General features: G+C 40.6%; 1 protein-coding gene across 2 annotated transcripts in view; it reads left to right on the top strand.

The window, feature by feature from the left end:
• TEX2 (testis expressed 2) overlaps positions 1 to 24769 on the top strand; it is a 46291-nt gene that overhangs the window by 16560 nt on the left and 4962 nt on the right. For both annotated transcript variants that reach the window (XM_071451260.1, XM_071451261.1), the window contains exons 2-9: positions 1721 to 3375; positions 9867 to 10067; positions 11699 to 12026; positions 13139 to 13386; positions 14700 to 14849; positions 16208 to 16307; positions 19897 to 20029; positions 23655 to 23777. In XM_071451260.1, the coding sequence (XP_071307361.1) occupies positions 1747 to 3375; positions 9867 to 10067; positions 11699 to 12026; positions 13139 to 13386; positions 14700 to 14849; positions 16208 to 16307; positions 19897 to 20029; positions 23655 to 23777 (2912 nt within the window). In that variant the 5' untranslated portion in view covers positions 1721 to 1746. The remainder of the gene's footprint in view (positions 1 to 1720; positions 3376 to 9866; positions 10068 to 11698; positions 12027 to 13138; positions 13387 to 14699; positions 14850 to 16207; positions 16308 to 19896; positions 20030 to 23654; positions 23778 to 24769) is intronic.

The raw sequence follows: 24769 nt of genomic DNA, 5'->3' as shown, positions 1-24769 counted from the left end.
CTGTGTGAAACAGAACCATGTCTGTGGTGGACAGCAGACAGAAGCATGGATTCTGTCTGCTGCTGGTTCCCAGGTGTGCTAATCCAACAGGGAAATGAGACACCAGATTTCTTAGCAACCTTAGCACTCACCAAGTTATACATACAGGTGACTGATAACTGTACATGTAAACCTCAGGTAACTGAGGGTTCTTAATATTTGGGTAAATAACTACTTGATCCACAGATGTAGTAAGAAAGGGAACAACCTACTGAGCCCCAGGTGGGCTGGAGACACAACTCCATCACTGAAAGGAACTCTGTTAATGCTGCTGCTTGGATGGGTCAGATGGATTTTGGGGAGGACAGAAGAAAACTGTTCCATGGTAAAAGCTGTAGTCAGAAGTGACCTTTAGAAAGAATTTTTGTTTCCTAAGCAGTCATCTGAGCAAGGGTGAGATGTCAAGTGAAAGCTTGATCAGGGTCTGAATGTTTCTTTTGGTTGTTTGAACCCAAACTGGCTTCAGGTCATATGCAGCAGAAATGAGACTTAAAACAACAAACAACCAAACCCTGCAAATGGAATTTCTGAAGGCTTTGCACGAAGCAGGTTAACATCCAGCCCCTTCTGTACAGCCTGCTGGGGAAGTTCACAAATGCTGGAAGAAGCAAGGAATTGTCAGCAATTTAGGAGCCATAAAATGGACAACTGTAGTGTGTAGGAGGTTGTGGACAGATACTTGCTCTGAATAAGCTGTGTAGCAAAGATCTGCTGGTTTAAAATGTTTAACCCAGCTTAGTTTAGTGACAGGTTAAAAAATGTTTACATGAGCAGCTCTGCTAGGAAGTAGAAAGGGCTACAACCTTCAGCAGGATGCTGATGCCGAGCAGGTGGCACCAGCTTGCTGGATAATACAATCTGATATCACAACTGTTTGTGAAGTGCAATTTCTTCACCACCACATAATCATTCTTCTGAACTGCTCTTTAAACGTCAGCAAAGGCCTCGCATTAATTCAGCTTGACAGTTTGATTACAGCATTTTAACAGCTTCTGAAAAATAATTCAGTTACTGAAGTGGTAAACTTGCTGTCTTGGCAGTGGAGATAAAGTGCTGCCTCCCAGCTGGAGAGGCAGAGCTAATCCTGTAATTCCTGGTCCATCTCTGTGTATGGTCGCCAGTGCTTTGGTTTAATTGCATGCTATTTCCTCTCCATGTAAATATATGCTAAGTTCACTTTCATGGGTCAATAAAATGCTTAAATAATGTGCTCCCCACACTATGACCTTTACATATTTATGACCCTGCTTTGAGTTTCAAATTTTCTTTATTTATAAGGTATAAAACATTAAGTATTGCATGTAGAAGGGTTAGGAGTGAAATATTTCAGTGTGTTGGGGTGGGATGGGGCTCTGGAACTCAGAGGTACATCTGGCAGGGAAAATAGAAAGGTGGTGCTTCAGAGATGAACTGTAATTTCAGGGTACTTGAAGATAATTTTAACAGCCTGGTATGTTTTAATATTGCCATTTTGTGGTATGTGGAAATATCTTATGTAGCACACAGCAACCTACATCTGTAATTTTCAGCATAGGCTTCTCCTGCTTCTTGTTTTATTTTTTGGTGTAAGTTGATTTGGGATTTTTTCCTACATAAAATTGTGTTTGACTTAATGCTTGAAAATAAGGATATTTGAAACGGGGGAAAGTGCATTTAACGTGGTGTTGTGTTTTCTTGCCAGACTCTGACACATCTCTGGAACCTGCAATGACAAGTCGGAACAGTAGCCATGCAGACAAAACTGGTGAAATGTCCTCAAAGCAGTCAACACCCAAAGTGCAGGTCCAACGATCTGTCTCCCGAGAAACCATCACAATTCATTTCTCTGCATTTGGGAAGGAGGAAGAAGAGGAGGAAGAGGAGTTTAAAGAGTTTCTTGATGAGGAACTAGATGACCAAAGCATTGTAACAGCACTTGAAGCCAAGGAAGACCTCTGCTTTGAGCATACCGGCCATGACCTTTTTGGTCCAGCTACCTCGCTTAACATGGCCAACTCTGCATCACCGCTGTCCTCATCGCCTGCAGTTCTGCCAGCTGCAGAAACTGTGAAGCTGTTGGACTCTTCTTCCCCATCCCAAATACTCAGTGCAGTGCCACCGGTCCTGTCGCCATCGTCACACTCGTGTCACACATTTGGCTCATCAGGTGCACCAGCACCACCTGTGGAACAGAAATCCAGTCTGTCTTCCCCATCGTCATCCCCTTCCAGGTCAGTTGCCTGCTCTAGTGGCTCATCCACAGTTTCTAGTTCAAAGCCTTTTAAGGGGTTAGTCAAGTCCTTTTCAACAGAAGTGGAACCAAAAGAACCCACCCCACCGATGCGACACAGACACTTAATGAAAACCTTGGTGAAATCTCTGTCTACAGACACTTCTAAACAGGACTCTGAAGCTGTGTCTTACAGGCCACCTGACTCAAAACTGAACTTGCATCTGTTCAAACAGTTCACTCAACCTCGAGCTACAGGTGGTGATTCTAAAACTGCCCCCTCCTCTCCATTAACATCCCCCTCCGACACTCGTTCCTTTTTTAAAGTACCTGAAATGGAGGCTAAAATTGAAGATACGAAAAGACGCCTTTCTGAGGTAATTTATGAGCCTCTTCAGCTGCTCAGCAAAATAATGGGTGATGAAAGTAGTAGCCACAGGCCCAAAGCCTTATCTTCAAGTGCTTCAGAACTCTCAAACCTTTCCAGTTTGAATGGCCATTTGGAAAGCAATAACAACTACAGCATTAAGGAAGAGGAGTGTGATTCTGAAGGGGATTTCTCTGGGGGTGACTTTAACTTGACTAAGAGCAATCACTCAAGAGGGGCAGAAGAACATGCAAAAGAGATGGAGACCAAAAGTTCTCAGTCTGCAAGCACAAAGGATGTGGGGTCAAAACCTTCACTTGTACTTGAAAAATGTTTGTTGTCTGCACTAGTGAGCAGGGAGGATGAGGAGTTTTGTGAACTGTATTCTGAAGACTTTTTCTTGCTAGAGGAAGAAAGCAAAACTGATAAACCTGCTGAAACTGTGGTGGAGCCTGAGATGACTGAGGAAACTGTTACTATGCTCAGTAGCGAAGATGAAAATACTCTGGATGTGCAACAGTCTGAAATACCAGTGAAAACTTTATACTTATTAATACTGTTAGTCTATGCTTACCTTATTATCCCTCTCCCTGGCTATTTAAGTGGACTTTTACTTGGAATGGCCCTTGGATTTATGGTAGCTGTCTGTGTGATTTGGCTTCTTATTCCACGTTCTCATGAGTATCTCAAATTGCATAAAAGCATGAAAAAGCGATGGAATACAGGAGCTCTGGACATCAAAGAACCTGAAATACTGAAGGTGAGGTCCTGGCATTTTGTGTGTGTGTCTGTGTGCATTATTTTGGGTAGAAGGAGTAAACTAGATTTATCCTGAGGGTGTAAATGAGCTGAAATGTCCCCACTTGTAAATAGTTTTTTAGGGTCAACTCACTTTGGCAGGGGCACAAATGGTTTAGTATCCAAGAATATGTAAGACTTTGGTGTCTTTAGGGATTAGTAGAAAATGGAATTTCTTCAAAGTAAAAGGGCAAATGGCTTTGCTGATAGATTTGAAACAATCCAACTGAAATACTGAGAGCAAGCAGTGTCAAAGTTTAGTGTGTAAAATAACATTTCTGCTTGAAGCTGTGTCTTGGGAGATGTATTTTGTTTCTGGGATATTTTGTCTAGGCAGTAATTTGTCTGGTCTGTTCATAAGCAGAGACAAAAGCATTGTGTTCAAGTAGAGCATAGAGTTGGAGAGCGTATGGGTCATCCTCAAACATGAGCTAATTGAAAAGGGAGGAGGAATTGCAGTTCAGCAAAATGTGTCTGAGAGCTGGGTTTTGAATGAAAGTTTGTCCTCCCTGCTCTCTGCCCTCCACTTGCTGTTGCTGAGATATTTCAAGTTTGCTGTCACTTTGTGTCACTTTGCTGCCTGTCCAGCTGTGATCCACCCAACCCCTCTGTTCCTTCAGTGCCTCTGGTCCCTGTCCTGCCCTCCTAATCTCCATCTGTGATGAATTCAAGTAATATTTTCCCAATTGCAGAATTCCAAGCAATAAAACATCTACTGGTTTCTGATGTGCAGCAGAAGCATTTCTGAGTGCTGGTGGTGTAACCTTCACTTGATAGCACATGCCGATCAGGGTATTTGTGGAGGCATTCTTTGTATTTGTGTAAATATTCAGTTGAGCTTTTTTGAAGGTGCATCCCCAATTGTAACAGCACAAAGGTTTCATGAGTTTAAATTCAGATGGGTATATACTGTAGAATCTATAATGTATTGATGGCTAATTTCATGTATCTTTAGGTAACTGAAAAGTTAGAAAAACAGAATATAAAACATTACTTTTGTTGCATAAACAGTGGTAATTGCATGTCTAGCCCTTACTCTACCTTGGTGTTCCTTTTTTTTCGTGAATGAGACGAGTTGTGGTTATTATTTGCTGTAGTGAATTCAGACTGAGCACTGCTCTCTGCCCAGTTGAATTACCTGCTACTCCCACGGACAAATTGTTACAAACTTTCACTTCAGTTTGGAGCCAAGACCCTTCCTCCATACTTGGTAGCTGATAGAGATCCTGATGTTCATTATTGGCTGGTGTTAGGCTGTCTCTGAGATGTCAGCTCTTATTCAGGAACATTTAAACTATATTTTAATGCTTTTGTTGAGGATTTACATCTTATGAAAATGGCTGTAGGCAAGAAATGAACAGTGCAGAGAAGTCTGCATAAATGTAGATTAATGGTTTTTATGACCTGATGAGTATTTTTTGTGCTCATAACACAAAGTAATTGTCTTTAATATGTAAATGCTTCAGGAGTTTACAAACCAGCTCAATGCCCATATTGTAGTGGAACATGATGTAATATGATTTAGCAGATTGCAAGTTATTATTCCCACTTCAGACAACTGTCTTCTGTTTGCATCTATCAAAATGAGTACTGGACAGCTTAGATCCTCTGGAAAGGATCTGAAAAGGCAGCTCAAGACTTAATCTGTGACAAAACTCAGGGGAATATAGGAAAATCAAACTTGATGCTCTTGCATAAAGATGTTCTCTTCAGAACTTGTTGGTCTGGTGTTCTGGCCTGGACTGCTGTTGTGCAATTATGATAAATGCTCTGAGTAAGATGCCTTCATATGGGGCTCCCAGAGTTGGGATTCTGCCAAACTGCTGTCAAGTTATTTTTGTACAAGTATGTGTGCATTCTTCCCATGTAAGCGTTGTTTGAGAAGTTTGCATTTCCTAGGTTTCAAAAACTAGAGCAAAATTCCCCTCAGCAATTGCTGAAATACTTGAACAGATTATTGTCTCCCACAAAACTGTTCTTGGCAGTGGGAAAAAGTAAATGCCACTTGTGCTGGTAAGTGTGTGTTTCCATAGGTGTCTGTACTTACTTCAGTCAAATGTCCTTGGTACTGGGGAAGAACATCCCCCCAACCAAAAAATGCACAAAACCCCTGCATCTTCATTGCATGTTTTTGTATCTGCCTATTCCCTTCGTTTTCAGTTCTCTGGCTTCCTTCTTATCTTTTTCTTTTTCTTTCCCTGCCCACATTTTTTCCTTCTTTAATCCATTAGTCTTTTCTAACTTCCTTCTTGGCCCTTCAGCTCTGCATTCTCTTGTGTTGTGCTGACTGATACGAAAGGTTTTAAGTAACAGCTAAAATGGAAATTATATATTTACCCTTTCTATTAGAAAGAACTTTTAGGAGAACACAGTGGCAGTGCCTGCTGGAGAAATGGGAGGCTTTGAGCCACAGTGTACAGAAAGAGGAGGCTTTTTATCAGCGTGCTATTCCTGACCACCATCCAAGGGATTTCATGTTTGAGAGTGGCCTCTGGCAGACAAATGTTTCTTCCAGTTAAGGTGATGGCTGCTTCTCCTACCTCAGACCTTTTTTGTGCCTTTGGATTCCCTGTGAAAGAAGCTCAAAAAATGCATTCTATTTTTCCCTCATTTATGAAGCAAAATACTATTGAAGTATTATAAGATAGTGGTAGTAAGAGGGGTAGTAATACAATTGTGTGATTTGAGTGATCAACAGTCTTGAAAACATTTTGGTGCTATTTGATTATATAATTTAATAATAATGGCTATTAACCAGTTAATATCACTAAGAAACTTTAGGGACAGTTTTAATCCAGATTTGGGCTTGTATTGGTGATTCTTTTATTTATGTATTTGAAAGTATCATAAGTAATGATTTTAATTTATTTTTACCCACAGGCCAGGCTAGGTTCCCCCAGCCCTCTGGGTCCTTCATAAGGATCTTTTGCAGTTCTCCCTATCCTCCCCTCTCAGGTTATGTTGTAACACACCTGAGACCTTAAATAAGTAACACTAAAAAGTTGGTACCTACAAGGCCTTTTACATGAATTATTCTGTTGAACTGCAGTTTGGATAAAATATTTGGAGCCTGGAGTCAGGAGAGAGGAAAACTAAACTGAGGGGGTTTTTAAAGCTGTTTTTGCCATGTCCCATGAGCCAAGTGTTCCCAGGTCTGGAGCAGTGGCAGCAGCTGTGGGTTGGAGCTGCACCTGAGCTGGGAAAGCCATGGTGCTGCCCAGCCCAAGGAGCAGCCCCGTGGTCAGGCACGTTCTGCTTTCAGCTGGGAGTGTGGAGCAACTGCTGACCTTTAGAAATGGAGATCACAGGATCAGTGTAAATGGCCAGCAGCTGCACATGACTATGGTCATTGTCCTCCCAGAATTACTAAATTTCTTATTTTAACAACTTTGCTGGAACAGAGAAGACCTATCCTACAGTCACTTCTCTCCTACACAAGGAAATCCATTGTTGCTTCAGTAGTTTGGGAGAATTTATCTGTTGCTAGCACGTTATGGTAACACAATTTCTCTGTTTGGGTGCATTGCAAAACTGTTTCCATGGGCTGTGAGTCTTTTGTTCCCACTTGGTTTTGTAAAAAGAGAGGCAGAGGTAATTCTGCTGAAATTGTTCTTAAAGTGCAGGAACTTTGGAATGACTCTAGGGGCTTCTTGGATAAACTTCTCAGTGTTTTTTAAGCTAGGTGAAACAACTTAGAGAACTGAAGATTACTGAAGTGGGAAGGCAGGTGGTGGTGTTACCTCCTTTAACACTGTTAGATAAAATTCCTGCAGCTGCCACAGATTTTCAGATTCATTAATGGAGCAAAGAATCACCATTTAGTGAAGCATTAACATTTTACTGTCAGCCATGCAGTGTATCTCTGTAACAAAATAACATGAAAATTGAGTGCAAAGAAGAAACTTCATCCTTAGAAATTAGAAAACTAAAATTTTGTGTAGAAGGAGGGATTGTAGTAATGTTCTGTCTCTTTTATCCTGACTGTTGTCTGAAAATAAAACCCCAAATACTTAAACCTGAGCTTGGTTCTCCAGTTGCTGCTAACATGGTGGTTGTGCTGTGTTTGCACTTCTGTTGGGTTGTGGGTGAGCAGGTGTGAGAATTGTGTGTTTGCAGACTGTACAGCTAATCAGTTGGTTTGAACTGGCAGGCCTGGGCACATGGTAGGGGTCAGAAAAGCAGGAGGGATTTTTACTTACTTTGGCACAGGGAAGTCAAGATTTTGATGGGTAAATCACTCCTTGTTTTCATCACAGTTCCATCTCCAGCAGGCTGTTAAAGGAATGTCAGGTGCAGTCTGACCTTCCTTCCTGGGTACCACATGTACCCATAAGTTTCCAGCCTTTCTACTGAAAATAGAAAGCTTATTAGACTTAGAGAAAGGGCTCATGTGACTAAGCTTCCCATAATGACCCACTCTCCAAGCAGCCCTTTGCTCTGTGCCAGCTGGGATGGTGTTGGCTGAATGGCCTTCCAGGAGAAGGCAAGAAACTTCTGAGGCAGCAAATTCCCATCTGTACATTTGCCTGGCTGCAGGCTCCAGACTTTGTCTGAGCTAGAAATAGCTTGGAGATCTGATGGGGGCAGGTGGGAGTTGCTCCAGAGATCTGTGGGCCATATGGATATTGCAGTTCCTGCACACGGTGGCTTTGGGCAGCTCATGTGATGTTCTTGTGCTTCAGTACGTCCAGCTGGAGTTCCTGGCTGAAAATTAATTGCTGTCTGCTCAAAGATGTCTTGGCTAAATAATTTCTAGGAAGGAGATGGGATGTGCCTCAAACCTACGTCATCCCTGCTGTGCAGTTTGATGGCTTGTAGAAAACTCTTCCTTGTGCATTGTATTTCCTATTTGGGAGTTGTGCATAACCCACTGTAAGCAAAAAAACAACCATAAAGCTTCTTCAAAGAGTAGGTCCTGATAAAGGCATTTCTATTAATAAAAGACATGATCTGCTTTGGAGCTGTGCAAAGATGAATGACTTAATCTTTCCTGAACATAAAAGAAATGCTAATTTATCTAGTTTTTTCAGGGTTTGTAGTGGAAATGGAGCTAGATGTTGGAGTAAGCAAAACAGCTATCACTGTTACTATGGCACCTAAGAAAGTGTATGCTGTCTACTGTGGGAAATTATGTGGCACTGAAACTGAAGAAAATTAGCATAAAAGTAAATTTTACATTTCTTTGTGTGGTGGAAACTTCTTTAAGTTGAAATCTTGCAGTAATTTTAGGGATGTTTTGCATGAGGTAGTTAAGACTTTTTGTTTTGAGAAATACTGGGGTGCTCATTCAGCTCTCCCCACTTCCCCCCACTGTAATCACACAGGTGTTTGTAAAGTTGCCATTTGACTTTCTGCTCCCCTTCACTTTCTGTTGACATTGATGAATATTGAGTACACTGAATTTAAGGTTCTGATGTGCAGATAAAAACAAGATCAAAGAATGTTGCATGGCAGGTTAAGAGAAGGAAAACTTCTCCTTGAATGAGTATTCTGCCTACCTTCTACCCCATTTATCATCTCTACTTCTGTAATCAGATACTGGAGAAGAGAAGCAACATCACCCCCATAGTCAGAGTCAGCACTTAGAGGCTTGTTACAGCAGGACTGGCTGGTTTGTTTTGTGTTTCTTTTACAGCACAGAAATTAATTGAATTTAATCCACATGTATGACTCCCGTGTTGTAGCTGAGCAGTTACACAACATGCTAAATGATCTCAAACAGTGATGGTGCATGAAAGCAAACTCCTTTGTGGTCTTCCAGTGAGTCCTTAATTGTGGTGATTACAGTATCAGTGCTGTCTGTGAGCACACAGGCTGTTTGCCTGGGCTCTGGGTGATTAAAGTGTCTGAGCTTGCTGGGCTGCTCAGCCCTCCTGCCCTGTGGCTCTTCCTTGTTGTCATTATATTGCAACAAAAATAATAATTAAAAAAAATAATAAAAAACTTATCACAACAGCCAACTAACTCCAGTTCCCTTTCAACCAACCAATCCACTCTTTTATAACACTCTTCTTCTTATTGGCTATAGCTGTGGCCTGTTAAAGTCAGGCCTGTTCCTAATCTCTAATAATTGGGTCAGCTGCAACTCCTTAGGGGTAAGATTACTTTCTATCCTACCTTTAATTTCTTATATTGTATCCCCCTGCACTTCCTGGCATCCTGCATCTGCAGATCCCACCATGGCTCCTGGGGAGGAGGTGAGAGCACCCTGTGCTACATAAACAACGTGACTGAGTCAGAAAAAACTCCTGGTATGCTTGAGATCTCATCCTCACCTCCTGCTCTGTTAGTTTGGTGCTACCTCGTTTAGGGCATTTATTGCCTCGTTCTCTTTGTCCACTGAGTGAAATAACTTTGGCAAAAGCTTGGATAATAATTTAAAGTCTTTAGGTACGTGCTGTACTTGGTTTTCCAGCATCTTAAAAAGCCTGTTAACAGTGTCTTCTTCTCTAGGGATGGATGAATGAAATTTATAATTATGATCCAGAAACGTACCATGCTACGTTGACTCACTCTGTCTATGTGCGACTCGAAGGCAGCACCCTACGACTTTCAAAACCCAATAAAAATATTTCTAGAAGAGCTGTGTACAATGAGCCAAAGCCTGAAGTCACATATGTCAGTCAAAAGATTTATGAACTAACAGACAGCAAGGTGAGTGTCTCACTTATATCTGATTTTGACAAAGAATACTTTGCAAATTCTTTTTAACTCTGAATTTTGTTTTTTCATTCCTCTATTTTCACGTTCTGTCATTATTTAAACAAAACTGTTGTCGTGACTAACTTGCAAAAGATTGTGCTGGGGAGGAAGATTGAGCAGGATTTGGAAGAAAGTACATACTTACACAATAAAGGAAAGGCATGATTTTCCTCTGGCAGTTGAGAGCAGAGTTAACTCATGGGAGCTCTGAGACCTGTTCCCAATGCATGAGATGACTGTTCTGAAGGTTACACCAAAATGCCTCATCTTTAGTGGTTGTCTCTGCCCCAATGCAGCTGAGAGAACATTTGTATTTCACTCAAAGAGGGAATGTACATCATATGTGAAGGAGGACAGTGAGAAATGTCTGTAATGTGACCTGCTCCAGGTGCCCCCAGCCCAGGGAAGGAGATGGGGGTTTTTGCAGTTGGAAGAGTGCATCAACAATAATGCTAGGACAGTGTTCCTACATGTTGTTTGCCTCCCTCAAATATGTCAAGAGTCGCCATGTGAAGTTGATTCCATTGGCATTGTTTTAAATAATACATCAATACCTAATTATTAAGGGAATGGATTTTTTTAATGTGCTGCATCAGTTGAGGGCCTTGGCAGTACAGATATAGGAGGCAACCACACTTCACTTGACTGGAAGTGAGAGGGAGAGAGGGATTAAGGGAAGAGTGAGGAAAACCTCCCTCCTTTGCTCTGAGTCTGTATGGGAAAGGAGTGTGCTGTCAGCTCTGCCTTCCTTTAGACAGTGAAAAAGATAAAGAAAAAATTAGATCCCTGCCTTTTGCAGATTTGTTTTCCCATCATGAAGACAAGTAAAGCTGTCATGTGGGAGCACTTGACTGATGGTGGTTCCCCATGGTATCTTAGAAAAATTTCCAGTACTTCCCCCCACCCAGCCCCAATTGACTACAGAAGGGCCAAGTGCCCTGACTGTAATAAACAAAGGATGCCTATTCTTCAAGGTACTTGCCCACAGGTTTTGGAGAACACTGCTGAGTACACACCCCCACATAAGATTTTTTAACTCTTTTTTTAAAACCACTCCTCTAATCACTTGCATTGTCTTAATTTGATATAAATATACTGAGTTTAGAATATAATTATCTGCAAATCAGTCTTATGGCTTGACTCTTATGTATTTGATGTGGCTGTCACCAACTTCAAATGCTCTATTTCATAAGGTGGGCATGAAAAATTGTGTTCAAAACTCAGTTTGGACTCTGATTATTTTATCTTATCTATTTATCTCCCTGTGGTCCCAGAAGTAAAATTCTTGGGTTTTCTATTATTTCTGCAAATCCATGAGAATAAGATCATGTAAATGAAAACAGAGTTTCTAATCCACGTGGTATAATCTGCTTAAATGGCCTTTGTTTTAATTCCAAGGCTTGGCTCACCAAAGACTTAGTGATAGCACTGGGTTGGACATCCAGCAATTTTGAGTCAGTTAAACTGGCAGCTTCAGTGTGGGATCTTTATCTCTTGCATTCTTGTGTTCTTTACTTGAGTATAGAAACATGGAGGATACAAGTGAAAAGTAAGTTTATTTAACCCTTTCATGTATCCTTCAGATTTCCCTGGTTCCTAAGAGCCTGGCACGGAAACGCATTTGGAATAAGAAATACCCGATTTGCATTGAACTGGCCAAACAGGAGGACTTCATGGCCAAGGCCCAGACTGAGAAGGAGACTGCAGAGGAGAAACCTGCTGAGAAAGGGGACTTGAACAATGAGGAATCCAAGAAGCCTCAGGATGGAGTGAAATCCACTTGCCAAAAGGATCAAGTGCTTTACCTCTTTGGAAGGACAGGGAGGGAGAAGGAGGAGTGGTTCAGAAGGTTCCTTCTCGCATCAAAGCTCAAGTCTGAAGTAAAGAAGCCACCCAGTGGGAGCAAGCCAGGTACTCAGATTTTGTATTCTTGTAGAAGTCTGTTAAAAGAAACAAACCAAAGTTATGTTTTGCTGGTGCCACAGTGATCTTTACAAGCAAAAAAAAAAATAATACCAAAGATACTCTTCTCCTTACCTTGGCCTCTCATTGCCACCTTACCCCCACTTTTTCCCTCTTGGCACTATGCTTTCAAATACTATTACACACTGTTTTTCAGTGACTGTAATAACTCCTGTCATATTTTTAAGGAGGAATTGTTCAGTCTCATCTTTTTCTGTATGTTGGAACTGGTGTCAACATTTGCAGTATTAGACTCAGTTCTCTCATCACCTGTTTTTCCTCCTCCATCCTTCCTTCCACTGTAGTCCCCTGTAAAGGATAGAGCTTTCTCATGGGTTAGTGTCACAAGAAAACACATTTCTCTGTTTAAATGAAACATCCTGCATGAATATATATATGAATAGCTATATATCTATCTGAACCAACAAACATTAGTCTATAGTATCAATTGTTGGAATATCAATTTAAACCCATCCTCTGATACGATTTTAAACCTGAATGACTCATGCTTTTCTGCCTTTATTCTCTGAGAAGCTTTTTAAAATTAGTTAACAGTATTGTTTCTGGGACATAACTTCTTGAAATGCAAATGCAAAATTAATAGCTAATTAAAATTCAAATAGTTACATGCTTTTCACAGTCCTTCTAATTGTAACAGTCTATAATTAGATTAGTAAAAAAAACCACTAGTCATAGGTGCATTTCAATCACCTGACTGTTATTTTAGGCATTCTCCAGCAGGGCTGTTGGGAATTTTGCCATGTGTTATACATATGTGAGTGTCCATATTTAAATATGCTATTGATCAGCTGACTCCTCCAGTCCCACACCCTGCTGAGTGCTGAATCATAGCAAATACTGACTAATTTGAGTTTAGGGCCACCTAAACACACAGCAGTAGAATTTGCTTTTAGCCTTTAAAATAAGAAAGCACCATGCTGGTCTTTTTTCAGGAGAAATATCTGTGGAATAAACATGTTCCTTTAAAGTTTGATGATACACTGTGGGATTTGGCTGTCAGATTGTTCTCTGTTTAACAGGTATTATTCCTTTGTATTTAGGGGTACTGCCAGCACACAGCAGAACTGATAGCCAGTCTGGAGTTCTCACGCACAGCCGGAGCAGCAGCAAGGGAAGCGCAGAAGAAATCACATCCCAGCCAAAGCACAAGGACCTGGCTGGCAACATGAGGCAGAAAATGCTTCTGGACTACAATATTTATATGGCAAAGTGTATTCCACAAGAAAAGAAAAGTCCTTCAGGTAGCCCAGTCGTCAGTGCAGACAGCAGCCCTACAGCTGTGAAAAAGGTAACTTGTGCTTCAAAGGAACAGTGGACAGCTTCTGTAGCTCTTCCTAATCCTTTGATCTCCTGGACTGCATTTGAGTCACTCTCAGTAAACAGAACCTTAATGCTAAGTACAACACTCATAATAAGCATATCTTTAATGTTAAGCATGACCACTTTTTATTTAAAATAGTGGTAATTCATATAATGCATCTTTGTTTCCACTTTCATACAACCAGAAAAGGGAATAGGAGGCCATGGTGTAATGTATGAATAAACACATCTTGTGTTCCCCCAGGAAAACATATTCCAGCCCCCAACCACTCCTGAAGCTGTGGTGGATTTGCTGCTGAATGTGGCACGTGTCAGAGCCATGCTATAAATAGCTGAGCAGTGCTGGCAGGGAACTGCGTCACAGCAGAGGCTCCTCGCCCTGGCACAGCCTGGCTGCAGCCCTTGTGAGCAGTGCCTGCCAAGAGATGATGTTCAGAGCTGCAGCATCCACCTGCCTGTCTTAGAAAGTGCTGCCTTTCTGCTAGCTTCAGGAGTTCTGCCTGCAATAATGTCAGGTGGTGAATTCTTCTGTCAGTGCAGGCAATTAATATGTTGTGTTTCCTTCATGGAAGCTTCCTGGGTTTTTGGGGTAGTGTGTGTACACACCCAGAATTATTTCAGCTGCCTTGGCTTTTGTGTGTGTAGTCAGTGAAGCAGCATCTGAATGTATAATATTTCCAGGTGTTTCAAGATGATTCTCAGGGAAACCAAGACAGAATTATCTTGGACTGTAAACAAACCTTTAATGCAGCAGAGGGGACAATATAGTTTCCTGGATCCTATATGCAAACACTGGAAGGAGGAGTGTGATTCCTTGTACTGTGTTTATCATCTATTTGTGGTGTTTCTGAATTGGATTTAAGAATGTAAGGTTGGGTCTTGCTTTCCAACTTTTTGATAAAACAAATGAAGAGTAGAGTACCTGTTCTTCCAGATCTGACTGGCAAGAGAGAGTGTCTCTTACTGCAAACACAGTTTATAAGTCTGCCCACTCTGGGTTTATCTGCTTTTTCTGCCAGAGGTTAAATTACACACAACTTTCTCATTTCATTGCCAGAGGTCAATCTATATCTGTGTGGTCTCATTCCCTCTGCTGCATGTCAGGATGATGACAGGCTCGTGGCAGCACAGCTGATGCATTTGTAAAGCTGCTCCCTGTGCTGAGCTTTTGGTGTTCTGGGTTGACCCAGGCTCTTAACACTGAACTTCCCATATAAATCAGGCCTTTTCTCTCCTTATTTTATAGAATTTATAGCTGAATAATCTGCTTTATGTTTTCAGTTGCCAGATGCCAATGTGGAAGCTGAAGAGGAAGAACAGGAGGCCTGGGTGAACGCTCTGCTTGGAAGAATATTTTGGGATTTTTTAGGAGAGAAGTATTGGTCTGATCTAGTGTCAAAGAAGATCCAAATGAAACTTAGCAAAATAAAGGTACCTGATCTGGAGACTTGCATTATACTTTCCTTTGAAGGAAGTGAAACACATAGTCTTTGAGTTTTAAAATAGTACAAGAAAGACTTACTTCACACTTAGATGTAAAAGACAATAAATGTGCTAAAGAATGGCTCTTCAGTTTCTGATGCATGTTAACTTTGCTGTTTCTGTTTAAAATGATCTACAGCTGGATTAGCTATTTGTATCTGTCAAATTTTTATGTAAAAATTGAAGTATTATTGTATTTACATTAGGGATAGATAGAACTGCATATAAATGAGGAAATTGCTTTGGGAAATAGTAGATTGCTTTTAAGGTGGAGGACATCATGGAACCACAACTGTAGTGTGTTCCTGTTAACTTCAGACACAAACTACTTGCAGGAGGTCAGTGGGAGCAATAGTTATGGAAAAAGCTCTGTGGGGTGACAGGACACAGCTTCCATCAGCTGCCCCATCTCAAGGGTAAAGGAGGAGTGATGCTTTTGAGTGACTTCTCAGTCTTCTCCTTGCCTCCTGTAACCCTCTGAACAGCAGCAGTTCACCACAGCCTGCAGCTCCTGGTGTCTGGGGAGGAGTTTGCCTGTTCCTAAATGCAAAGTTGTTGTCTTGCTTACAAAAGCTCAGAAATTTAGCTGCCAGCCCCAGCTGTGAGACAGTGCTGCCTTTGCTTTGGGAAATCACCAGTAGCCTAAATCTGCCCTGTCTGCTTCCACAATTGTGACAGTAGGGTACCCAGACATCTCACTGGGAACTTTTGAAGTGGAAAGACTGGCAGTGGGGACTGGGTGTATTTTTTGATGTGTTAAAGCAATGTCGATTCACAGGAGATATGTTTTCTGTCAATTAGAAGAGTAAGATACCTGAATCATGATTTCTGTGCCTCTATTTTACTAAAATTATGATACAGATTTAAAAGGTAATGTTCTATGAAAGAATTTGCCAAAGATAAAAGAAGCTGAGATGTTGATAAAACATCAGTGATAAAATATATGACTGAAGTTAAAATCCAAAGAAGTCTTTGATTTTTATTTACAGTGAAATAGGATTTACACTTCATTCTTGAGCTTTTTACATAGTTTAACTAGAAAGCATGCTGATGGTTTAAGGTCAACATCTAAACTTCAGCATAATTTAAAAAATAAGTTCAGATGCCCAGTCTTTCCCTAAAAAGTTCTGAAACTAGCATCTGTGAAACTCTAGAATTGTAAGAATTTTGTGTAATTATATTTGTGTTCTTTCACTGGTGACACTTCAGCTCAGTTCATTCCTTAAGTTTAATGAGCTTTCTTCTCTCAGGAGACTGATGTCTAGTTCCATAACAAGTATTTGATTTTTTATATTCTGTCCTTTTAGCTGCCCTACTTCATGAATGAGCTGACTCTGACTGAGCTTGACATGGGGATAGCAGTGCCCAAGATCCTTCAAGCCTTCAAACCTTCTATTGATCACAGAGGTAAAATACAAAAATAGCAGGTGCTGGTATTGCCTTTGTATCTGAGAACAGAATGTTGATCTGTTTATCTTGTACATGTTTTAGGTACATGTAATATCAGTTTATTCTGAGATACTCAGGGGTCTTTATCTCAGGCTTGGTGTAAATGTAATTCTGTAAATATGGAACTGTGAACATGTCTTTCCATAGGAAATAATTACTGAACTAAACTAAAATTTGCATGCAACAGAGATGCAGACACTTATCTGATACTGTCAGGGACTGCAGAGGGCAAAGCACATCTCCTTGGGACAGATCTGATTCTGACCATAGCAGAAAACAGGTTTGTCTCTCCAAGAGAAGCTGCCCTGTTCTGAAAATAGGGATTCAGAAAATATAATTGTGATCACTTGGAAAACAGGAATAGTGGTGTTTTGGAAATAAACTTCAAAATAGAGGATCATTTTATGTTCTTAATATTAAATACAGCTTTTTTTAAAGCTGGATGATTTTCATACTGCTGCCTCATGAATTAGAACTGTTTGTTTTCTATTCCTTCTGGCTTGCACATGGTCACATATTTGAGGATGCTCATGTCACTTAAGTAGCCTTGCAAAAAGTAAAAACTTGGAATAATGCTTTTTAGCTTCAAAAGCATTTATTCTACATGTTGAGGAGAGCTAGATGCCATCTAAGATGTAATCAGAGCAGGTTTTAATTTTAAATTTTATCAGAGTTTCTCCACTCAATGTGGAGAAATTTCTAATTGGCCTTAAGGGAAATATTTCCTTGGAAGACCTGGTGTGGTGTCACCTGACCTTTGCAAGAATACCAGATGCATGGACTTTAGGAGGAGATTGATAAAGTTTAATACTAAAACTTTGTGCCATTCAAATCACTGCCTAAAAGCATGAGGACAGTAAGTGCTCACCTTTCCCTCATAAATCTGAGCAAAGCAGACTTTGGGGAAATATTAAAATCTTCTTGGACATACATTAGTTAATGCTGCCTGTTGTATCCAAATGCTGTTGTTTGCCCTTATCAGCTCGAGACTTGCAACCCCGTGGGGAAAAGCCTTATCTATAAAACATTGGGTGTTCTGCTCTCAACTTTTCCAAAGATTACTTTCCACTGAGCTTTATAAACAAAGCGTGTTTGAAAAGAGCAAACTGTTTGGCTGTCATGAGGAACAAAATCTGTCTTTTTAAGAGAAATAAGAGTTGAACAGGTGGAATAAGCTGGAGTGCAGTCAGTATTTGGGGAACTAAAGCATATTGCTGCTTCTTGTCTTATGCTTCCTGTGTGGCACAGCAGGTTCTCCACAGTACTTAGGAAGTTCTCCAGTGTTCTCCATTAAGTGGTTGCACCATTGGTAGAAGTTTTATTTGGAGTTACAGAACAAAGGAAAACTTTTAAAAATCTTTGTGTGTGTGGCTTGTGGAGTGGTTTCATAGTTTCTTTTTAATCAGGATTCTTGTCAGTGTGTTTTCCTTTGTCTTGATTTAAACATTTTTTGAATTCTTTTCTCTGTTCTAATAACTTCAGTTGTAACCAAGGACTGTAGTTCTAAGTCATGAGATGGGATTTAGGAGCTGAACACTTGGCTTCAATTAATTGCTGAAACAGGAATGAGATCAATTAGTTCCTTTAGTTTCTTGTTCAGTTAAACTGTGACAAGCAAACATTTATGGTAGGATTTCTAATCCCTTTAACTTCTTCCATACTGTTGAATGTGAACATGTGAACATATGTGTGAGCTCTTAGGGTTTTAAAGAGCTTGCAATGAGTCATTACTGGAATAACTTGTTCTCTTATTATACTTAAAAGGACATAAACAAGGGGATGATAATTGGAAATGCTTGTTTTCATAAGAATAAATGTATTTCTTGGTAAGTTGGCCTATGGGTAAATGGCTTAGTTTATTGGGAAATGTGGGGAAAAAAGCTCTATAGTTTCAGGGCACTATCCAGAATGAATGCTTCTGAGTTTCTGGGGTTTTCTATTAGTAAGTGTTTGAGGCAGTCACTGGGGGTAGCCCTTTGTGAGGCTCTAAAGTGCAGTTACTAACTGTGATGTGCTTTGTTTCATCAATACTTCTTTTTACCAGTGCTCGATTACAAAGAAAATACATTTTTTGTTATATGCCTTCTCTAATGAGCTAAATTTGTTTACAGACAATGTTAGAAAAAAAGTCTTGTTTCTTTTAATACAGTCCTGCTTGGGTGACAGCATATGCTGTGGCTTTTACTGTAATTCTGTCAAGGCTAGGGAACCAGAAAACAGAATAAATTGTACCATCTGCCCAGTTCTTCACTCCCTCTCCCTCCCTTTTTCCCTCTGGAAAAAGTGTATGAACATTTTCTGGTCAGAAGGAATTTTCCCTCTCAGTAATGGCATCCTTTGCTTAATTTGATCTACTGTTAAAACTATATTGATGATTGAGTTCTGCTGACTCATTGATTGTCCAAAAAGTCTGTTAAGCTGTTTTCATGGTTTTTATGATCTTACTGATACTTTCCTACTGTAAAGAGAAAAAAAACCAAAACCCTTATAAGCTTGTGTTTGAGTTCCTGTGTTTGGTTTTTAGAACAGTGTTAGAAAAAAATGTGATGGAAAAGAGTTATTTGGGTTATTAAAGCACCAACTTGCCTTAATCCTGCTTCCTGCAGGTAACCTCACAGGGTGCCAGGGACCAGGTCTTTGGGAGCTGCCTGTGTTTCTGTTACCACATGTGGGTGGGATTATGATAAGGATATGTTTCTGCAGAAAAGAAAACAATAGTTCTTTAACTGATAAAGTGTGACTTTCTAGAACAATAAAGCACAAAGGGTAGTTACAATTTGTCCTGGTTTCAGTTTTATTCACCATTAATTGCTTCCAAATAAGTAAATAAAAGTGGAATGGGTCAGTGGTTGATGTGCCAGGTACTGGTGAGGGAATGTTTTGTGCAGCTGCAATATCTGAAAAAGGAAGAAGTATAATCTGTGTTTATTGGCATCTGTTTTCTAACCTCCTGCTGCTTTGGTGCAGGGTATCACTTAAAAGGCTTGAGCTAATGTTAAGGTATTCCCAAAACAATTCTTTTGGAAATTGTAAAAAGCAATATTGCACAGACAATAGGATTTAACTTAATATTGCACGTCTAGAATTGTGTAAGTAATGACCCTGTTTACACTGCATCATAAAAGAGTGCCTGTAGCTCAGTTACTGAGGGAACCTTGTCATAGATCTTCAATAAACCACTGGCAAAACAAGGGGCAGCAGGTTGTGGTGTGAGAGAAGCAAATATTGCTCTGGGATTTCAAGTTGTGCTTCACTTGGACAGCGTCAGTGATGCAGAGGAGCGTCCCCGTTACTGCTTGGCTTGGAGCAATGCTGTAAATAGTTTTGAAGTGAATCCCTGATGGTATTCTATTTCCTTTATCTCATTTTACATCTCTTAAGAAGTTTAGGTGTGTGTAAATCACAGTATTTTTTTAGACCCTTAGCTGTACTCACCACTCTCTTTCAGTGTGGCTTGGATTTATATCTGGCTTTGTTCCATAGTGTGATCAGAAAGCTTGCTTTGTGATTGCTCTTCAAGTGACATTTTTTCTGTTGTTTATTATAGGACTTTGGGTCGATTTGGAAATGTCCTACAATGGATCTTTTCTAATGACCCTGGAGACCAAGATGAACTTGACCAAACTTGGTAAAGAGCCGCTTGGGGAGGCGTTGAAGGTTGGCGAGATCGGCAGGGAAGGGTAAGGGATGGCAATGGTGCTTTCATTGTGAAAAGCTGGGATTTTCCTTGTGTATTTGCAGCTCTGGCTCTGCAGTACATTGAAAGGAGTTCTGGGGATGTTTCATACAAATGGATGTGGAATATGGCTTTTCTGTGCAACTTTATTGTTTGGTCATGCTATTGATAATAATTTTAATAAAAGGCTTCTGTGGTATAATTGTTTTATATATATATATTTCAGTTGGGTTTTAAAATGTCCTATGACTAAAATTTAGTTTTGTCTTATGCTTGATTTAGGGTTTAGTCAGAAAAAACTCAAATACTGGAGATAAACACATGCAGAAATAGAGATAGACAGGTGTAACAGGCTACTGCAGCATGGTACAGCTGCAGCTGGAAACCATGGAGTAGTAAACAATTTGCAAGATAAACAGGCTCTAATTGTTATGTAAAGACCTTTTCAAAAGCTTTATTGCATTGTGGGAGTAATCACATCCCTGCTTTAGTCTCGATTTTTCCTCATAGCCACCTTCTGTTTGCCTGCTGTGCCTAAGTGAAATGCCTTATGTAGATTTTTCCAATTAGCAGACACCATACATCACTTACCTCCTTTGTATTTGTGTTTTCCCTCTCATTTTGGCCATGTTTGAATGTCATCCATTGTCCATTTTTATTAACCTAGTGAGTGGCACCTATCAAATATCCATCCCTGGATGGATCCACTCCCAGCTCTGATGTCCAATTTTTTTTTTTGATCTGTATTCTCTTTGTACCTAAATCTGCAGGCCCTGAACAGTAGGTAGTCTCTGATTTAATGTACAGCCACTGCCTACAAATCAAGAAAATGGTCTCTAAACCTGGCCATTTGTTTAGCTATGAACAAAATGGTATGGTCTTTCACAATTAAGATACTAGATGCTTTGTATACTTATGTCATAGCTCTGGCCATTTATTCTGAGATAGCTTGAAGTAATACTTGCAGCAGCACTCTATTTCAGTGCAGTCATGACAAGAAAATAAATGTGAAAAAAACTAATGGCTGAATGATCTCATACACTGGTAGAAATTCAGAGGATTTTAAACCGACCTAGATTCTCATTGTCATTGCTTGAAATAAATATTTCTGAATTTACATCACTATAACTGGTAGGTGTGAATTTTCAAAATCTGCTTAATCCTGCCTGCCTTAAAAATGTGGGATAGAGGAGGAAATGTCTATACAAATCAAATTCTTGCTTTTCTTCCCCACCCCTTCAGGATTTTCTTTGTGTATTTTCATATCTGTTCAGTGCAGGAACAGCCTCAGAAATAATTAGTGAACACTCTGATTCATATTTAAAAATCAGGTTGCTGCTGGCTGAGCTATAGGCGCCCAGCAAGGCAGATTTAAGTGCCTGTAGCCAAGCAACCAGTTACTTGAAGGTATCAGCATTGACTGCATTGCTCCCTGCACAGGGCTGGGATGTTTCAAAGCTCAGGGCCAGGTAGCAGTTTTACATAAAGAACAATCTAATGTATTCTAGTTTGGATGAGGGCTTTTTTGTTGCTTGTTTTTTTTTTTTTTTTCCTTAAAATGAATATTAAATAAATTAAGGACTGAAAAGTATAGAACAGTTTGATTCTCATCTCTGCCTTCCAATGTGTTGGTTAATTTTAATTCTACTGGCTTTTTAAATTATCAGTTGAAAATTGCTGTGACAAATCAAATTACTCTGCATGTATTTTCATCCACGGTCACGTAGTCAGTAATGATGTGTGCTGGATGCTGAGCTCATTTCTGGCCCTTAGGAGCTCAGAACAAACCATCTCTTGAGATGCAGTAACCACAAAGTGGTGTGAGAAAGGCACCTACTCATCCAGAGAGAGGAGAGCTCTGGGGTGTAACTGTCTGTGGCTGTTGTCAGTGTAAAGCAAGACAAATGGGTCACTGTTGCACTTGCTGTTTGAAATAGAAGTGAAGTGTGCTGAGACAGTCTGGTAATGCTGTCTTGCATGCCCTCTCAGGAAAATGCTGCTCTCAGAAAGAATAAGAAACTATTTAATTGCCAATTTTATAAAAGTAATACATTACAGATGCTGCTAAACAGGAGTTGAGGCAGAAGCAGGCAGGTTAACTCAAAGTTACTGCACCTTCTTAACCCATCAGTCCTTTTGGCTTTGTTGAACCACATAAAAACAAACTGACAAATGGCAATTCATAAAATATTGTGCAATCTTTACAGGAACAATACAGTAGCTCCAAAGTGATTTTTTTTCTGCCAATGTTTGTGTCATATAAATGGTCCATTGTATACAGAGCTCCCTGAAATCTCACTCAAGCTTATTTATTGTTGCTTTGTTTAATGCGAGGAAATCCTCTGGTCTGAGCCACTTGGTGCTTGAGGCACTTCATAGGACCACTTCAACTAGGAAATAAAACACCTTGTAAGAAGGTGACACCTTTGAAAGACCTGAGAATGCCCTGAGCATTTGAGCTGGATGCTAAAGTGCGCAGGAAAGAGAAGTGAGGTCACACCCTGGTGGAAAATGTGCAGTTTGAATCTGACCTGAAAACATGAATTTCTGTGAGGAGCAGCTCCAGCGTTGCTATTTGGGCCAGTGACAGGCAGCCCCCAGCAGCACCCCCACATCCTCAGGGAGGTGGCTCAGTTTGGTTTGCTCCTTCACTCCTCTGCAGGTACAAAATGCTGCTCTGGATAGGAAGAGGTTTGCAGTTGTGATTCCACAGCCTGGGTAGGAAGCACTTCAGTATGGACAGGTCCTGGGATTATTGCTCCAGTGGGGAAGGAGTCTTGTGCACTGTGAGCTGCACCTGAACTGTCCCTTTACATGAGGACTTCATGCAGTAACCACCAGTTTGTTCTGTGTACAGAATAACAGGCAGTGGCCTCAGTCCATGCCCTGTCTGAGGTTATTAATGCTTCAAATACATTTCCAAGAACACACACACAAAGAAAGAAGGCACAGCTATAAAGTGTATTCTGAACATGCTGTAGAATATTATATTCCTGGGTATAGTCCCTAGGGCTAGAGCCATATACTTTTGAAGGTTGTGTTGTGTAACTGTTTCAAGCTCTTGCATTCAGTAAAGATCTGTTAATTCTGAAGTGTATCCACTGTATCCTTCTCTCGTTTAAATCCGTTTAAAAGATTTGAAATTTTTCTTGTGACTGTGTACATAAAATCTTCCACAGTTCAAGTCTAGGAATTAGCCACTACTGTGTGGTATTGTGTACCCAAGGGCAACACTTGTTTCTTACTTCACTTTTTTCCCCCATGACATTCAAACAAAGTGGTTTGTCCAATCCTAATTCTGCTCAACTCATGAAAAACCATGAGCAACAACAGAGATGCTTCCAAATGTATTTTGAATAATCTCCACATGTGATTTAAGTATGTAGAATACCACCCCCGTGCCAGCCTCTTTCATGAAGGATTATGTTCCACTGGGAAAAACAGATTTCTGTTTTGAAAGCTGGTTCTGCCAGACTGGCTTCAGAGTGGTTTTGGTTTTGTTCTTTTTAGATAACATTTATAATAGAGGGGAGGGGACAGTCCAGAAACCTGTAATGTCAGCCAAAGCTGTACAGCATGAATAGCTATTTAAGGATATTACATTTGACCTGGAAATTGCCTTGTTTCAGTTTCAGGCCAAGGGCGTATTGTCTTGCAGACAGCGATGAGGAATCCTCCAGCGCCGGCTCTTCGGAGGAAGATGATGCTCCTGAGCTGGCAGGAGAGAAGCAGCTGACCCCAGGAGGAGAAGGGTGAGCTGTTTGTTAATCCTTCCCTCCCCCACAGCTGATAGTGGTGTGAGTGCTGTGATGCTCTCTGTCCCCCAGAATGGCAGAGTGTGAGGCTGTCCAAGCAGTGAAGCAGCCCCAGCTGCCCATTTCCAGGGCACAGGGCAGCAGAGGAGCCCTGTGCACCCCAGCCCTGCAGGGACTTGTCCCAGCTGCCCTGGGCACCCCCCTCCCATCCCTCCTCTGCTGGATTGCTGGGAGGCCAGAGAAGCTCTGGGGACCTTCCCCAGCGTGTCCTACCTGGTAGCAGAGCCAAGAACAGGATTTTGTGTGAAATCTTGAAATCCTCTCTATGCAATATTACCCCTGTGCTTATCCTGCTGATCCCTTATTGCTGGTGTTCTGTCACAGACACATTTTATGAAAAATCCTTTCTTTAGGATTCTTCTCTTGAGAAGCTGAGAAGCCTCAAAAACAAAATGTAACCAATGGTTATCTGCTGCTGTGGAATGAAACAGGTTCATCTGTGATTGGTCTCATGTAGTTGTTTCTAATTAATGGCCAATCACAGTCAGCTGGCTTGGACTCTCTGTCTGAGACACAAACCTTTGTTATTCATTCCTTTTCTATTCTTAGCCAGCCTTCTGATGAAGTCTTTTCTTCTATTCTTTTACTACAGTGTTAATATAATATATATCATAAAATAATAAATCAGGCCTTCTGAAACAGAGTCAACATTTTTGTCTCTTCCCTCATCCTAAGACTCCTGCAAACACCTTCACATCGTTCTATTTTCTTTTCTTTAAGAAAACAACTGTTACTCAAGCTTGTTTTTCTTGCTTAGTTTCGTTGGTTTTTTTTTTTCCCTTGAGGATTTCGTGTGTCTGGGCTGTGCAATACTGCCCTCTGATGCTGTGCATGGATTTCAAAGAAAATTTCCCAACATCAGTGATGCCACATCATTCCTTGTTTTGGCTGTGGCTCTGATTTTTTGCTTTCTGCATCTGATTGCAATT

This window comes from Agelaius tricolor, unplaced genomic scaffold (genome assembly GCF_023055355.1).
Source record: "Agelaius tricolor isolate 1412-34295 unplaced genomic scaffold, bAgeTri1.0.p SCAF_32, whole genome shotgun sequence".
NCBI lineage: Eukaryota > Metazoa > Chordata > Aves > Passeriformes > Icteridae > Agelaius > Agelaius tricolor.
Note: the sequence above shows the minus strand (reverse complement) of the source record. Positions and strands in the feature narration are given on the sequence as shown.